This window comes from Chaetodon auriga, chromosome 12, assembly GCF_051107435.1.
Source record: "Chaetodon auriga isolate fChaAug3 chromosome 12, fChaAug3.hap1, whole genome shotgun sequence".
In the NCBI taxonomy this organism is placed as follows: Eukaryota; Metazoa; Chordata; class Actinopteri; order Chaetodontiformes; family Chaetodontidae; genus Chaetodon; species Chaetodon auriga.
This window is the reverse complement of record NC_135085.1, coordinates 21,682,890-21,699,389: the sequence shown is the minus strand read 5'-3', so window position 1 is coordinate 21,699,389 and position 16,500 is coordinate 21,682,890. Positions and strand designations below refer to the sequence as shown.

General features: G+C 43.4%; 1 protein-coding gene across 3 annotated transcripts; it reads left to right on the top strand.

The window, feature by feature from the left end:
* Window positions 1-113: 113 nt before the first annotated feature.
* On the top strand, window positions 114-16,388 carry apol1 (apolipoprotein L, 1). 3 transcript variants are annotated; one of them, XM_076746052.1, is made up of 36 exons: window positions 114-387; window positions 507-560; window positions 2,197-2,268; window positions 2,388-2,453; window positions 2,592-2,660; window positions 3,314-3,385; window positions 3,460-3,531; window positions 3,640-3,702; window positions 4,144-4,215; window positions 4,299-4,367; window positions 4,984-5,055; window positions 5,155-5,223; window positions 5,315-5,386; window positions 5,500-5,568; window positions 5,668-5,727; window positions 6,019-6,084; window positions 6,205-6,270; window positions 6,386-6,433; window positions 6,632-6,700; window positions 6,799-6,852; window positions 6,993-7,064; window positions 7,510-7,563; window positions 7,991-8,056; window positions 8,334-8,411; window positions 8,507-8,566; window positions 8,766-8,846; window positions 8,967-9,011; window positions 9,245-9,316; window positions 9,956-10,006; window positions 10,243-10,335; window positions 10,489-10,539; window positions 11,548-11,601; window positions 12,309-12,386; window positions 12,759-12,798; window positions 13,343-13,394; window positions 13,810-16,388. In XM_076746052.1, the coding sequence occupies exons 1-36, from the start codon at window positions 385-387 to the stop codon at window positions 14,756-14,758; spliced, it is 3,153 nt and encodes a 1,050-aa protein (XP_076602167.1). In that variant the 5' UTR covers window positions 114-384; the 3' UTR covers window positions 14,759-16,388. The 3 variants fall into 3 exon arrangements, with proteins under 3 accessions (XP_076602167.1, XP_076602166.1, XP_076602168.1); XM_076746051.1 differs by having other exon boundaries at window positions 6,202-6,270; XM_076746053.1 differs by lacking the exon at window positions 7,510-7,563 and having other exon boundaries at window positions 6,202-6,270.
* Window positions 16,389-16,500: the final 112 nt, after the last annotated feature.

Genomic DNA, 16,500 nt, shown 5'->3' with positions numbered 1-16,500 from the left:
CTCAGGTGGGGCGGACACGCCCTCCCCTGGACGACAGCACAGGTAGAAAAAAAAAAAAAACTGGATCCGCCGGTTTTTGCTATTGTCAGAACGAGGCGTCTGCTCTCTGAAAAGCCCCAGAAGTGACAAGGAGCTGTGGGAAGTCTCAGACCTCCGGCCTGATTTTTCTTTTCCTTTTTTTTAGAGAGGCTCTTTAACTTCACATGTTAGTGTGTGAAAACAACCGACAGCATCAACACGAGACGGACAGAAAGTCTCACTGAGGGTTGTAACGTCTCAACAAAACACAACAACAACAATAACAACAACAACGACAACAAACAACAACAGCGGAATAACTAAACACTAACGCCGAACAGGGGCGGACTGAGAGAAGCTAACCTCATGGTGAGTTAACGTTTAAAAACTAGCTGACGTTCATGTTTGGAGCGCATCATAAACCGAAAATGTCGGTTAACGTCTGTGAAAATAACCGCGAATGACGATGGAAATGCACTGTTTGACAGGAGCGATACGATAACCTGGATCTGGACCTGGAGTGTGAAGGAGGAGGTGTAGCTGTGAGTATTGTCTGTCTGTCTGTCTGTCTGTCAGTTGTTTTTAATGAAAGTTTAGCCTGCTAACGTTAGTGTTCAAACGTTTTTGCGGAGCTGCATTTATAGTTTGCTGGAGTCAGTTAACGAGCGTGTTTGAGTGCATTTAACCGACCTGACCGAATCTCTCCATGTACACACACACACTTACACAGTGAGGTCCTAAAGTATGCGGCCATGTTTTCTGATGTGCGGGAACATCGGATTTAACACCGAACAATGGCTGTGAGGGTGAAAAGCTGACTTTGAGCTTTGAGTGCTCAGTGTACAAACTGGAGCTCCGCATCACGGCCGGATTAACCGGCCAGCATGGTCCAGGGCGGAAATGTGCCACTGGGCCCCCATTAACCCCCCACGCCAGATTAATTAATATGATTATCCACAGCACAAGACTGCACCAAGTTTGAGAAAACAACTTTTGGTACTTGATAAAAGCTCCTTGTGGTTTCTTGGTTCGATCAATTGAGCAACCATAAACAACACAACAACAACAACAACACATCAGCATTCTGAGTGTGTGTTAAAGGGCCTCCTGTCCTGAAAATTACTTCCTGCTTCCATCTGCAGCTCGAGCCACTAAACAGAGTGATGTGACGTCATATGTAAACAAGCTGTTCTATATATTTCAACAAATCCCATGAAAAGACCAAAACCAACAGTGTGTTAGTCCATCGTTGCTACTGGTTCCAACTGATGACAAAAGTCTTTATTGTTGAAGAGTCTTTCAGTTCAGTGATCACAAACCGGTTGACACAGAAAACACCTGTAGCTGCTGGGGCCCTTGAGTTCCTCCTACTGTTATTTAACACTGTTATGTAAAGTACAGAAAGGGGTTTGTGTTCTACACTGTTAATCAGTAAAGACGTAAACACCCTCCAAAGACCACGAAGCTCACAGTCAGCCCTGTAAATAAAGTTTACACTCTTCACTCTTTTATTCATGACTAAAAAAGACTCTTATGTAATGCCAGCAATAGTCAGACTTATGTGCTTGAAAATATCTACATTTTTTCTGTCATTAGCACAAAATTACATGGTTTTTGTAGGAACCCTTCCATGAATTTACAGGAACATATTAGTTCTTGTTAAACCTGAAATAAAGCGTAACAGTTTCTGTTTACATCATGACGATCACCAAGAAACTTACAGACCTTTTTATTTACATCTGCATCATTAGAAAAAGGCTTTAAATGTTAAGCTAAAAAAGACTAAAATCTGTTTACTGTCCAGTCTGTTGTATTGTAGTGCTGCAGTGTCTCCGTTTATGTCGTTCTTTAACAGGCTGATCAGTATTATGGTCAGTCTACACAGAGCTAGAAATGCACCAATCACCCGAAATTTACTGTCAAGTCCAGACATGAAACCAGCTTCAAGTCCGGACTTGAAAACTGGACTGTGGGATGTGAACCAGTGAATGCGTCCGCTCATCCATAAAGTCATCTGTGAATTGTCGGTCATTCGCAGCATCGTCTCCACGCAGAGGCAGATTGACGCTGTTGACTCACAGGTCACGGCAGTGAACGTCCACCCTCTGTCACTCACTCGTTCTCAGTGATGCTGGTGTCAGAACTAAATTAGTTTGCTCTTTTTCGCTCCCTGTGCAGCAAAAAGCGATGTTGTTCGGTGGAATGTTTAAAAGATCCTCCAAGTCTGCAGAACCGTCTGTCCAAGCTCAGGTGAGGGTATAGATTGTTCTTTAACTTTATACAATAACGCCTGTTTGGTAAAATGTACAAATAATGGATTTACGGTATTTGATTCTGCGTCTGCATTTGTTTCTGTGTCGACGTTACAGGACAGTTTATCAGCCAACAGTGAACTTTCAAAGAGCAGCGACAGTCTGACTGACAGCAGCGCCAAGGTGATGCTCAGGAAACAGTCCTGGAAATTTAACTTTTTCATTCAAACTTTATTTCAGACCATCAGTAACCAAACTGAGGAACTTTCCTTGTGTTATGAATAATGTCAGTGTTTTTCAGCTTATTTATTGATATTTCAGGAGAAAGGAGGCATGTTTAAAGGAATGTTTAAGAAGACGACCAAAGCTGCCAAAGAGGGCCAACCGCAGGTTTGTAGTGGCCTTCTTCTATTTTACCAGAACTGAAATCATTAGTCGATTAATCAATGAGTTGATCAGTGAAAGATAGTCAACTACTATTTGGCTAATTGATTGATTGCTTAAGCCATTTATCAACAAAAAGTCAAACATGTTTTGATTAAATGTGAGGATTTGCTGCTTTTCTGTGTGTCTGAATACCTTTGGACTGTTGTTTGGATCAGCAGCTTAAAGGTTCGAGTGGATCCACAATCTGACACCGCTCAGAGGAAGCACTTCATTCATTCACTGAAAAAGTGATCAATAGATTAATCCATAATGAATTTTAGCATTGGCCTTTGTAAGGTCACATGTCCAGGGTTACTTTAGGTCACAGACAAAGAAAAATGGGTTTCAGGCTGCCTTTGTTTTTGACTAATGAATTTTTTATCAATTTTTCATGTATTATTTATTTACCTGCTTTGTTACATTGTATTTCTGAGTTTATGCTACTTTTGTGATTCTGTAAAATCTTTTGTGATCACTTGAATCACTTGTGTTGTACCCATCAACAAAAATGGGAAGATGTAAAAGAAAAGTGATGGTGATAAAATATTTGAATATGTGTCTCCATAGTTGTATTGAAAAGCACAGATGAGATTCTAAACTCTTTCAATCTTTCATAGGACCACCTCTCAGTACAGAATCCTGACCTGTCTGTCAGCAGCGACAGTTTAACAGACAACAAGTCGTCAAAGGTGAGTTTACTGTCTGCTCTGTGAGATTTTTGGTTTCCTCACGTCAGTCTTTGAAAGTAAACCTTTGTCTGCAGGAAAAATCAGGAGTGTTCAGCGGGATGCTCAAACGATCTCCTAAACCAGGACACGCCCGGAGGCCTTCGCAGGTGAACCGTTAATCTGCTATTAGCTGTCAGAGATGTCTCATCCAGAGAATAAAATCAGCAACGACATGTAAAATGTGTTGTTTCCTGACTGATGATCATGTGTTTCAGGATCTTTTGGAGAACGAGTTCACAGGCGGCAACGACAATCTGTCTGAAAACAGCACAACTAAAGTGAGTCTCATCAGCCAAACCAGTTTTTAAATGTAAAAACATTCAAAAACACAAACAACTGGAGACAGATAGAAACGACGCTCACAGGCCACTCACTATTTTTTTAGATATGTTACTCTAAATGACCACTGAGCTCTTCCTTAGTGTTGACCGGCGACACATGTTGGTGATTCTGAATTGATTTAACCTCCAGTAGTTGTGTAGATCTCGACTCAGTGGATGGTGAGTTTGGGAAGGGTGTGTTTTTGTTTTTGTGGCTGTTTGGAAGCTGAACCTGCATGCATCAGCAGTTTGGAAGAGGTGCTGGTCAGTGTGTGAAGCACCAAATCCCCGTCTGTCCATCTGACAGCTGCATCGGTTCAAAAGACAGAACAAAAGGTTTTATTTTCCATTTCAGTTCAGGTAACGTATAAGCAACTGATATGTGACTTTATTATTCAGGAGTCAGGAGGGATGTTCAGCGGGATGTTCAAAAAACCCTCAAAGCCACTTGGAGCGAGGACACAGTCTCAGGTGAGAGCTGCACTTTTACCTGTGTCACATTATTAGCAGATGATGATGATAATCGGTAACGAGTGTCTGTTTCTTGCCTTCAGGATGATTTGTCGGAGCCCAGCGAGCTCTCAGGCAGCAGCGACAATCTCTCTGCAAACAGCAACACTAAGGTGGGTTGTGACAGGCAGCCGCCTCAATCACACGAAGTCTCTCCTCATCTCCATATTCAGCCGCTGTGACTAACACTTCCTCCCTGTTTTCACTCTAAACTGATGGTCCAGTCATATCACACCTCTGTCCTGCATGTATTTGCTCCATCGCTCATTCACTTCATCTAAAATCTGTATTCAAGCATGCGCTTCCTGTTTTAGTGCAGCTTCCACACGGCCTGCCTGTCAATTTGCATCTACTAGTATGAACGCTGATGCACTTTGCTTTGAAACAGTCATCATTCTTCCTTATTTATTCATTAACCACATGACAATTGTGGCATCACATCCTTTTTCGGGGCTGAACGGTGTCACTGACCTGTGGATAATGTGACTGTACCTTAATGCTGTTTGTATAGAGCTCAGCTCATTATATGCAGCGTCTGGGAAATGTGTGTTTGTGTATTTGTTCTTGTGTGTGTTGGGAAGGGCGAGGCAAACCTGCAAGTGTTAGCGTTTCAGAGGAGACTACAAGCGGCTGAGTGAAGGGCGTACCGATCCGTCGGACATTTGAAACCCAACTTCCTCCATTATGGGCAGAATTTCACAAAACCTTTTCATGTGACTTTTGTTCCAGGAGTCAGGAGGGATGTTCAGTGGGATGTTTAAGAAATCCCCAAAGCCTTTCGGAGCGAGGACGCAGTCTCAGGTGAGAGCTCTGCGCCTCATTTGTCTCACATATACCTGCGTTAGCTTATTAGGAGATGATGATAATAATCAGAGGGGGATGTTTGCATCTCGCCTTCAGGATGATTTGTCTGCACCCAGCGAGCTCTCAGGCAGCAGCGACAATCTTTCTGTGAACAGCAACACTAAGGTGAGGTCGTGAGAGCAGAGGAATTCCTTACTGAACTCCTCCATTTTGGGCCAAATTTCCTTAAACTGCTTTGATGTGACTTTTGTTCCAGGAGGCAGGAGGGATTTTCAGCGGGATGTTTAAAAAAAACCCAAAACCTTTCGGAGCGAGGACACAGTCTCAGGTGAGAGTTCTGGAGTGTTGCTGCATCTTATGAATCTCACCGTTAAACCATCTTACTACGAAGCATTAGGCGGGATTAATGTTGATTACTCTGCATTTGTTTCTCACCTTCAGGATGACTTGTCTGAGCCCAGCGAGCTCTCAGGCAGCAACGATAATCTGTCTGAGAGTAACAACACGAAGGTGAGGTTTCTTAAAGCCAGCCGCTGACACTGAACATCAACCATGAGAAGTAAATGAGTGAATGCAGTGATCTGACATGTTGGTTTCATATTTTCTCAGGAGAAAGGAGGAATCTTTAGTGGTGTCTTCAAAAAAAAAGGTGCCAAATCTCAGTCTCAGGTAAGTTTTTCAGTGACCGCTAACCAAATGTAAACAAACTGCCAGTCCGCCATTGTTGTTGTTGTTGATTTATCAACACTTCCAGTTACCTTCAGGAAACACCTTTCCGCACCTTTTCCCCCCGGGGCCCTTTAATTTCCTACCTTGCTTGCTAATAGTCCCTCACAGTCAGCTGTGCTGACTGCAGTTCTTTAGTGAAATGTTGACATTTCACCTCGAAGTAAAGCTTTTGCGTGTCCTTTTTCGTCTTGCTTGTTGCTTTCTGACTGTGTGCTGTGTCCCTCTGTTCAGGATGATTTGTCCGTGGGTGGAGATCTCTCTGCCAGCAGCGACAGTCTCATAGAGAAACCCTCAAAGGTGCGAGACGACGCTCACCGCACTGCACTCCTCTCGTCACGCATCATAGAAACTACTTTACACTGTTGGTCCTGCTCTGAGATTAATGACATGCTGGTCCTGTGTATTGTGTTGTAGCAGGATAAGGAAAAGGCTGAACACTCGAATGAGAATACCTCCACTACAGAGAAGCCCAAAGCCAAGCAGGTGAGCGACTGATCTCCTCTCTGTTGAAGTAAATCTGCTTTATATCAGCTGTGACGTTAAGGTGAGGGTTAGGGCTGTTTTTAAGTGGACTGCAACAGTGTCGGTGTCATTTCAGAACGGGTTCAGTGCGATGATGAGGAGCACCTTCTACACCGATAAACAGGTAAGAGCATGGCATCAGTTCATCTTCCCCATCACACGCCCCTGAAGCTGAATAATACTATTCAGCTTCAGGGGCGTGTGATGGGGAAGATGAACTGATCAGTCAGAAACGCCTGAAAACAATAAGAGACGATGATGAAGTAAAGCTTGTTGTACTACTGTTGTTTGTATTTTACTATAAATTTGGCTCCTTGTGCAGGAGAAGAACCCAGATTCTGACTGTGAGGAGATACTGGACAGTGGAGAGGGCCAGCCCAGTCAGAAACAGGTTTGTAAGGTTTTCTCTCCGTGTTTCAGCAATTTTGTTTCTTCATCTTTTCCCTATTTCATATTTTTTGTCTCTTGTTTGCTTTGTTTCACATTCAGAGCAAACTTGCTGAGACGATGACGAAGCTGAATCCATTTCGATCCGCAAACAAAGTGAGGAAGGTTTAGACTGTGATAGTGCTCAAGAAATAAGTAAAGTGTCCTTTGATGAATGGATCCCTTGAAGGACCGTTACTGCACAGCCTCTTTTATGTGTTGCTCAAAAAATACTGATTTCTGTCTTCTCGCTGCAGCCGGAGAAGCAGGCGGGCTCAGATGACGAGGATCCACCTGCGAGCAGCGAGAAGTCATCGGGCAACAAGCAGGTGCTGTGATAGTTACTCCTTCCTGTTTCATTTTTCTGTTTCTGCAGTTTGAAGTCATGTTTTTGACATTGAGTTGGTTATTTTTTTCAGCAGACACTTGTCTTATTGAGGGGTTGAAAAGCCTCTGCATGTTGTTTGTCTGTCGTTAATAAAGAAGGAGAAGCTCGTTGCTTCCTCACGTGTTGCTCTGTTGCTTATCTTGTGAGTGTGTGTGGGCACATGGGTGAAAAAGAGGCAGCGTGGAGTGCTTTGTTCTGCTTTGGTCAGAAAGTGGAGTCATGAGCCAAAGGTTTAAGTTTTACTCACAGGTTCTGTCTGTCAGCTTTACTTCTCTCATCTTATGGATTTATTAGCGGACTCATTGTGGCTAATGGCAGACAAAGAGGATACTTATCTAAAATGCTGAAGCTTTCCCTTAAATCTTTCCATGCTGTGTCCACCTCAGAGCACCGTGGTTGGAGCCATGTCCAAACTCAATCCGTTCCGCTCTGCAAATAAAGTAACTATGCTGTTGATTGTGTTTGGTGGTGGTGGAGGTGTTGGTGAGTTGGTCATGACGATGAGGTTTTAGGTGGCAGGAAGTCACCGTAGTGGCGGTGGGACTGTGGTTATGGTGATGGAGGTGGTGTTTGTAGAATCTGTGGTTCATTTTAATGAGTCGAAATGATGTGCTGAAGGCTTAAAGGACCATACCTGTGATTTCTCATGGTGTACCCAGTTTACTACAGAACACATATACTTAATTGTGATGAATGACACAACTCTAACAGCTTTCAACAGTGTGCAAATGGATTTCTGTAGTACATGAATTGTAGTTAAAGAGTTAAACTTGCAAAAAGAACTTGGTACAGTCCTTTAATCACTGCACAAGTAATCTGACTTTGGTCGATGCCGTTAAAATGCTAACACTGAAGTCCTTCATTCAGAGAGACACTGAAGACACAGAGACGCTCAAGGAGGACGGGAAACAAGTGGAAGAGAAACCGAAAATGGTCAGTCTATTTTTCACATCACTCATGAGTCATCAGTGACACCACACACACACACACACACACACACACACACACACACACACACAGAGCTGATCAGCTTCTCCCCTCCCTCCTCACGCTCCTCCTCATCCCCTTTACCTCCCTTTAAATCCAGCTTGCTCATTGTCAAACCTCCCCGTCCTCCTGCTCCAACACACTGTGTGACTGTGTGTGTGTGTGTGTGTGTGTGTGTGTGTGTGTGTGTGTGTGTGTGTGTGTGTGTGTGTGTCCTTGTCAGGTCAAAGGCAACATGATCCAGCGAGAGAGCAAAGAAAGAAGTGAAACGCCGTCCGTCCCACCCAGACCAACTGAAGAGGTTCGCCAGCAGCAGAACACACCTGGCACTCAGTGAGACTGTTCGTCCGTCCTGCTGCTGTGTGTTTTATACTTAAGGCTGTGATCTCTCCACAGGAGATGAAGAGCACATCTACATACAGCAAAGTAAAACAAAGAGGAACCGAGGGTCATCAGGTACAGTTTGCACTTCTCAGATTTACTCAGTGACTTGTGGGCTGTCTGCACATCTCTGCTTCCTCAGAGTTTGAATGTATTTGAAGATATTTGTTAGAATACAAGTTAAATCAGTTAATGATTTTACACACAATGCTTCTGACTGTCAGGCTTTGTATGGAAAGGTGTCACTAGTTTCTCATACTTTTGTCCTCTGCAGGACAACAAGGACATGATCTCCAGAGAGAAAAAAGCTAAAGCTGCAGAAAGTCCTGAAGTTCCTGCCAGACCTTCAGACGAGGTAATTTAAGATTTCAGCCTTAAAGGAAAAAATGTCTGTTTGTGTCAGTTTGGAGCTGATGTGTTTCGATGCTGGTGTATTCGCTCTGTGGTTAAAGAAACTGCTCTGCTTTACTTTCAGGAGCTGAGCAGAGCAGAGAGACGTGCTCTGCAGAAGCACCATCAGGTACGCAGTTAGGCCAACGTATTTGTTTGTTACTTATTGAATATACAAAAAAAGATATAACTTAAAGTCTCCCTGAGTCAGAAATGTGCTTTGCTTATTGTTCCTTCACTTGATGTTTAACCTTCACTGTGCAGAAGGACGCATTTGAGACAGAGTTTGACTCGAGACGCCTTTGTAGAAAACACTTCCCTGAGATTACCGTAGTATAATCTAACGAGTTTAATTTGCTGCAGAGCCAATCAGATGATGAAGGCCTCAAAAACGAAGAATCTGCTGAAGCCAAAGGGAGAGACGAGAGCAAAACAGTAAGTTTATCTCTTCATCACTGTCGGTCAGATTAACTGCTAATCCTCAGTGTTAGATTAGTGGTGCACATAATAATCAGTATAGAGGCTGACTGTAGTGTTTATCTAACGTCTGTGTGTGTTGTGCGTGTGAGACCTTCTTTGTCCGTCTGCGTGTGATACGACTCCACATACACGCAGGTGAACACACAGTGTTTGCTGCAGCGTGTAAACGTTGTAGTTCCTGCTTCCTGCTTATCACTTCTTCCATTCAAATGACATGCGGCACCTCCGGGTTATTGTTACCGTGAGGTTTGTGAACGCTCATGGATCGAACTTCTTGACATCAGCTTCATCGTTTTATAATTCAGAGACATTTCTCCAAAGTTCAGCCTGATGTATTTGGTATTCCACTTTGGGATCTCCAGTAGATTTTGAAGGATGTTTCGCTGCACAGCATGAATTTCTTTCCTCGCTAAGCCACTTCTTATTGAGGGGCGTCCAGTGGAAATGATAAGTCTCTCAGTGATGGGAGCAGGTGATAATGAGATGAGACTAACACTGTTTTTGATATACAGAGATAGAATATAGTTACCTGCGTATTTGAGGAAGTTGAAGCCTCTCATCTAACACACTGTCACTGTACCATTTCCTTTACAGACCAGGGTGAAAAAGCATCATAATCCGTTTATGCCTCGTGCAGCTGCTAAGGTTTGTGATGAGAGTGTTTTTATTTTGATGTTTGCACTTCATGTAGAGTCATGAGGACATTTGTCTTCTTTGCTCGTCCCTCAGTTTGTGACACATGATGATTGATTCATTACCTCCTCAAGTGTTTGGCAAAGGCTGCAGAGTGTTAGACTCTAACTTCATTCACATGCAGCCTTGTGTAACTTCTTTCCTCCAGGCACTTATTTATTTCACTGTTATGTTTCACTGTACTTCAGGCTCCGTCTGATGATGAAGGGCTGGGAGAAGAAGATGATCCTTCGTCCAAAGAGGAGCAGAAAGACGAGGAGGCCAAAGACAAAACAGAGGAGGTCTTTTAGCTCATTTCCTTCTGCTCCATCTTTGCTTGTTGATTGGTTAAACAGTTTTAAGTTTGATTTTTACAGTAAAAGTCAGCAGGAACAAATGCTTCAGAATCTTCCTCAAAGTAACACCGAAATCCTGATTTTTTTTTTTCTTTTTAGACGAAAGTCAAGAAACCTAAGAGACACAATCCCTTCATGCCTCGAGTCAAGGTAACAGTCGAACATGTACCAGCTTGTTTCCTCACGTGTGAACAAAACCTGTTTGTTGCTGTTTGTCTTTTAACACATTGGCTAACTGCACTTTGTCCTCACTGAGCAGTTCACATCATTGAGGACAACACGATAGGCACATCGTCCACATCCTTCCACCCTAAAAACAAAAATCAGGCGTTTTTGTTCTCTGTATCAGTTCGCAGCCTGTTCAGCAGACAGTGTGTTTCTGCACGTCGCTGAACTGGAGAAACAAGAATCTGAGTAGACTGATCCAGACTACGTCATCCGGGCTACAGGTCACGGTCCTGAAGGGCCTGAATACACCACATCCACCCATTTCAGGCATCCAGTGCTCGCTGTTCTCTGCCTATTAAGTTCATTGATAGATGCGTGTTGAATATATGGAGGAAAAAAGTTGATGTCATTGGGTGTTAACACAAAGGAAACATGCTCCAAATACAAAGCTACGTCAGAAATGACCTCCTGTCTGCTGTTTAGTGCACATCGTTTGCTTTTCACTCCAGGTTCTGGTCTAAAATGTGTCTGTGGAACAAAAGAAGCTGCGTCCATATCACGTTCACTTCCTCCTGCAGAACGTTCCAGTGCAGCATTTCGCCTTTGTTACATGGAAAACTTACAGTTGAGCAACACTTTCACCTGTCACCATCATCTCTTCGCTCACTGGAGTGCTCCTCTGTGTGACCTTATTTTGGCGAGGTTGCTAAGTTAGCGTAGCTGAAATTCCAAATACTGCCTTTTATGAGCACGCCATGAGTTTGTTACCTGGGTACTGTTTTGAAGGGAAGACGTTATCAGTTATGATGCTTCGATTTTTGTCATTTTTAATTTGTTAAAAATGATCACTCCTACCTCCAGATCAGCTCTGCCTCTGAATAATGACTGTGTTGCTGTCTGGACTGTATGGGAACCAATATCAGCCTCAAAGCATGATTTGATATTGTTATTTGAAGTGCTTTAACCGTGTGTTTGTGTTCATTGTTTTAGGGCAAAGTTGTAAAGAAGCCTGCACAGGACGGCGCTGCAGCCAACACAGCAGAGGTAGAGAAAACCGATGCTCTTCAGAAAGTCCTTCTTTCTTTCCTTCAGTCACCTCACATTACATTTAGAGCAGCTTTTAACCTTTTCCCTCCCAGTCTGTGTCTGTGTATTTATCCAGCAGTCTGACATGTCGCCGTCTTACTCACTGTGGTTCAGGATTATGAAAGGCCTGTTTCAGTCACCCAACCCATCCCTGAAAACAACCCCTTTCTGTTGTTTGTCTCCAGGGTGTCCGCTCAGCTCCCAGCAGAGACTATTATAGTCGTGTTTTTTTTTTTCCTCCGCTCTCGACATGAAACCCACCCCCACACCTTGGCTCCACCACACGGTGTTTGTGCATGCATGTGTGGAAGATAAGATGAGTTTAGGCTGCAATGTGCCCAGACTTGTTTCTCTGCTTCCCTTTTCAGCGTGTCCATGGAAGATTTAGGCCCTTTGTACTTCTGCAAAAACAGCAGAAATAAGTCAGTTCAGCCAGAATCCCTTTTACCCTCACTTCCTCCTCTTTATCTCAGCATATACAGTGTAAAAAGTGAAACTGTGACGCTTGATGAGTTCATTTGAATCCTCGCTCTTTTTTATGTCTCTCAGCCTTTTTGTCCTGCTGACACACACTTCAGCTGTAGATACAGACTTTTGGCTTTACACAGGAAAGCATCCTGGTATTAGTGTACGATTTTTAAGCAGTATTTTTCCTGTTGTTCCAGAATGAAGGTGCAAACAGGTCCTTGTTTGACCAACTGGAAGACTTCCGTATTGATCCAACACAGCCTGAAGACAGACAGGTTTGGCTTCTGAAGCAAAATATGTCACCATAGTAACATTTCAGCATAATCTGACATTATCAACTGTCTATCCAAGAAGTAATCCAAGCCTTGGCTTTGTCTCACCTGGATTATTGCTTATTTATTGGGTAATATAAGAAAACTGCAGGTGACGATATTTATCTGTTATGATAGATTCAGTCTCTCTAGTTTCTTTGTGTATGTTACTTAAATGTTGTCAGTTGTTATTGTTTCATGCACAGCGTTATGATGTGTTATATTAGTGTATTGTGATGGCCAGAGTGAACGTGAACTGTGTGCACCCCTTTAAGAAAAGCTGCTACTATACAAAAACTAATCAGGGTCTTGATTGAATCTCACGGTGTCTTTCAGGATGTGGAGGATCTTATGGAGTGGTGGAACACGGTGGAAGGTGAGTCATAAATAAAATGTTTTTCACTTTGTTCAGCTTTCTTTGGGCTGTGTTTTGAGAGTGGAACGCCAGTTGTTTAGTTTAACCTTGAACCACTTACGCTGTATGACCAAAGTATGTGGACGTGCCTGTTTACATACTTCAGTGTGCTGTTTTTCTTGGTTTGGGCCCCTTTGTTCCTATCAAAGGAAATCTTAATACTGCAGCATAAGTTTATATTTTAGAAAATAGTGTTCCTCCTTTTAAAGTTTCAACATGACGGTGCTTGCGCGCACAAAGCCAGGCTCATAAAGAAATGGTTTAGTGTGGTAGAGCTGGACTGGCTCGCTCAGAGCCCTGACCTCAACCCCATCCACCACCTTTGAGATGAACTTGAACACAGACTGCGAGCCAGGCTTTATTTTTCCAATGTCAGTGTCTATTATAACAGCATATTCATGCCCATGCTTTTGGAATAATGCACTGGATGTTTTGTGTCCACATACTTTTGGCCATATAAGTAGTACTATCAGAAAACTAACATTGTTCTTCATTACTCCTTCAGTTTGGGAAGACACGCCTCAAGATGATGACATGACGGAAAAGGAAGAGGCGAAGTAAGTGAAGGCTCAAATAGATGTTCATATTAATATAACAATAATAATGTAATATTTCACTGTCTGGTGTCTTTGCTCTATGAAATTGGTATTCAGCCATGCAGATAGCCTCAGTTTCATGTGGAGTGTTGAGATACCCACATCAAAAATGTCTTCCATGACCCCAATATAAAATTTAATTTGTTCTCTCCTCAAATCTCTGAAACGTATTAGAGTAGCTCCAAAGTTTTTCTTTGCTGATGACAGAAGATTGTGTGGATTATCAGAAAATCAGAACCTGGTTTCTACGGTTTTGTGGGAGTTGAATGGTCAGATGAAACCACAACCACCTGCATGCCGACGTGCACCAGTGGTGAGTGAGAGACGATGACGTTAAAGATAATGAGGGTTATCGCTCTTCTCTCGCTCCTCTCAGGGCGTTTGCTGTGACGGCGGAGAAGGTGCAGAAGGGCATCCGTGTCTTCAACAAGCTGTTCTCGGAGCGTGCTGAGAGCCTCTGGCAGCACGTCATCGACCTGAACAGCATCGCAGACGGCCTGGACAAGTTCAGCAAAAACACAAAGATCGCTCAAATCACCGGCGGCTCCACCAGCGCCATCGGGGGCGTGGCCACCATCGCCGGCCTCGCTCTGGCACCGGTCACCATGGGAACCTCCTTGATTGTGACGGCGGTGGGACTGGGTGTCGCCACGGCGGGAGGTCTGACGTCGGCAGGCGCCGGCATCTCCAACCAGGTCAACAACTCGATGGACCGCAAGAAGGTGGAGAAGATCGTGCAGGATTATCAGGAGAAGATGGTCGACCTCAACAAGTGCCTGAAGTTCATCAAGCAGGGAATCGAGAACCTGAAGAAGTTCGACCTGATCAAGATGAAAGAACACGCCTACAACCGCGACTTCCCTGTGCTCAGCAGTAGTTTCTATGAAGACGGCGCCATGGCAGGAAAGGCCATCCTCATCAACGCAAATGAGATCATGCGCGTGGTGCAGATCGCCAACGTGGCCGGCAGCACGGCGGCCAGAGCGGTCCAGATCGCCAGCATGGCCACTGGTGTGCTCACCGGACTCTTTGTAGGTATGGACATCTACTTCGTGGCCAAAGACTCCAAAGAACTCAAGAAGGGGGCCAAGTCCGAGTTCGCCGCCAAAATCAGGGAGGTCGCCACGCAGCTGCACGACGGTCTGGTGGAGCTGAACTCGATACGGGAGGAGCTGCAGTACACGGGGCCGGAAAACAAGGACGCAGGCGAAGAGAAGGAGAAAGAGACGGAGAAAGAAAACAAATACGACAGTTCAGATGAAGATGAAATCGACCGCATTAAAAAAGCCATTAAAAAGGACATCGAGAGCCGGGAGTATGTTTGACAGGAACGGCTCAAGGATTCAGTGGGAAGTCAGTTTCTCAGTTCCCCCATTTTAAGTTTTTCTGATGCACCGGCTCAAACCTCAGCATGCTGCTGCATTGTTAGCATCTGAGAGGTGTTTGGTGCCACCTTCTTAAAATGGAAAACTAAAATCAGGCCAGTTCTGAATGCACAAAGACTACAGAGGAGGGAATACACTGGTTTCTAAAACGTGTGGACTTCTTGAATCACGACAGAGCACAAACAGCATTTACGCGACACTACTAAACCGCCACAAAATGAGATTCAAATATTAACTAACTGATGTGTTTGATTATTCCAGTTTTAGATTCATTGAAGAAATAGATGCAAAGTATTTTCTAGACTTTATAATTCAGACTTTAACATGTTGCTTAGAGTTTTATATTGAAAGACGAGGATCATGTGTGGAGACTGTGTGTACTCTTAGTGATTAGTGCCTTTATCATTCATGATGCAGTAGGAAAAAAACAGTACAATGCAACATAGCACGAGTCTGTTTCCTTGTGTTTTAATTGGGCCGCAACAAAACCGCTTCCCCCCAGCTTGAGGTTTTGAGGATTTACAAGGCTTTTTTAGCTTGATGATCAATCGGATTTGTTTTACGTTGTTTTTACAAAAGAGGCAATAAAATGACAAAATCGTGGTGAGAAAGAACCAGGACGGGGTTACACCAGCTGCTCGTAAATCCATCACTTAGCCTGTGAGTGAAGTCCTTGCTAAGTTCTTACTAGCTGCTATTTCAAGATAGTGGGTTACACATTAAAATTTAAGGAATGGCTCATTTATGAAAGACGTTAATAATTCGTAAATCAGTTTTTGGGAAACATCTGCGGCGTCAAAAGTGTGTTAACAGGAAGCCACGAGCTGCAACACAACTTCCAAACATTATGCTAATATGACCGGCGTCATGTGGTGGTTTGCTGTAGTACAATGTTTTAAAGGATTTGTTGGTAGTATAATGTGTTTTTATTTTCGCTTTACATAGTTATCAAACAGCATTTCGATCAAGTGCCAGATATGTTGACCATATTTCATTTTACGTCAGGCTAAACTGGTCATGTATTAGCTGGCTAATGTTAGCTGTTAGCTTTGACAGGCGGTTCCGCTAGCTTAGCATTTACACCTGGCAGCTGCTAGATTTAAATATTTAGTAGCAGGTAAACTGTGTTTGAGAAAGCTTTTGTTGAGCTGCTGCTCTTAATTTATCGACGGGTGAATCTCCACTCAGCAAACACTTTGAAGCGCGAGAGTACGTTAAAACGTCTGAACGGGTGGTGCCACTGGTCTTCAGTCGTGTCTTCTGTCATATTCAATGTTTTAATGCTTTCAGGGTGTAAAGTTATCCCTTTTTAAACAGCTGGAATGACACCAGACTGTTAAAAACCAGCCTGGACTGTGTCGGCCTGTTTTTTTCAATGATGGCATTCATTTTTAATCGACTCTTATCTCAAAGTCTGTGTTTGATACGCGGCCTGATGATGTCAGCTCCGATTAATGAACCTAATATTTATTTTTCAGTCTTATTCTGGGTGTTGTTCATTCAATGATACCTTTTTATGTGCAATATATTGTAGAACTCTATGTGTAATAAATGTAAATGTAAAAATGATAATTAAAGGTCCAAAGAACATTTTCTGCCAGTTTGTGTGTTTTGTTAAGTCTGTTTCCCACCGAGCAAACACTTCATTTCCTTCTGTCGACCGCTGTGCACTTGCTCAGTTG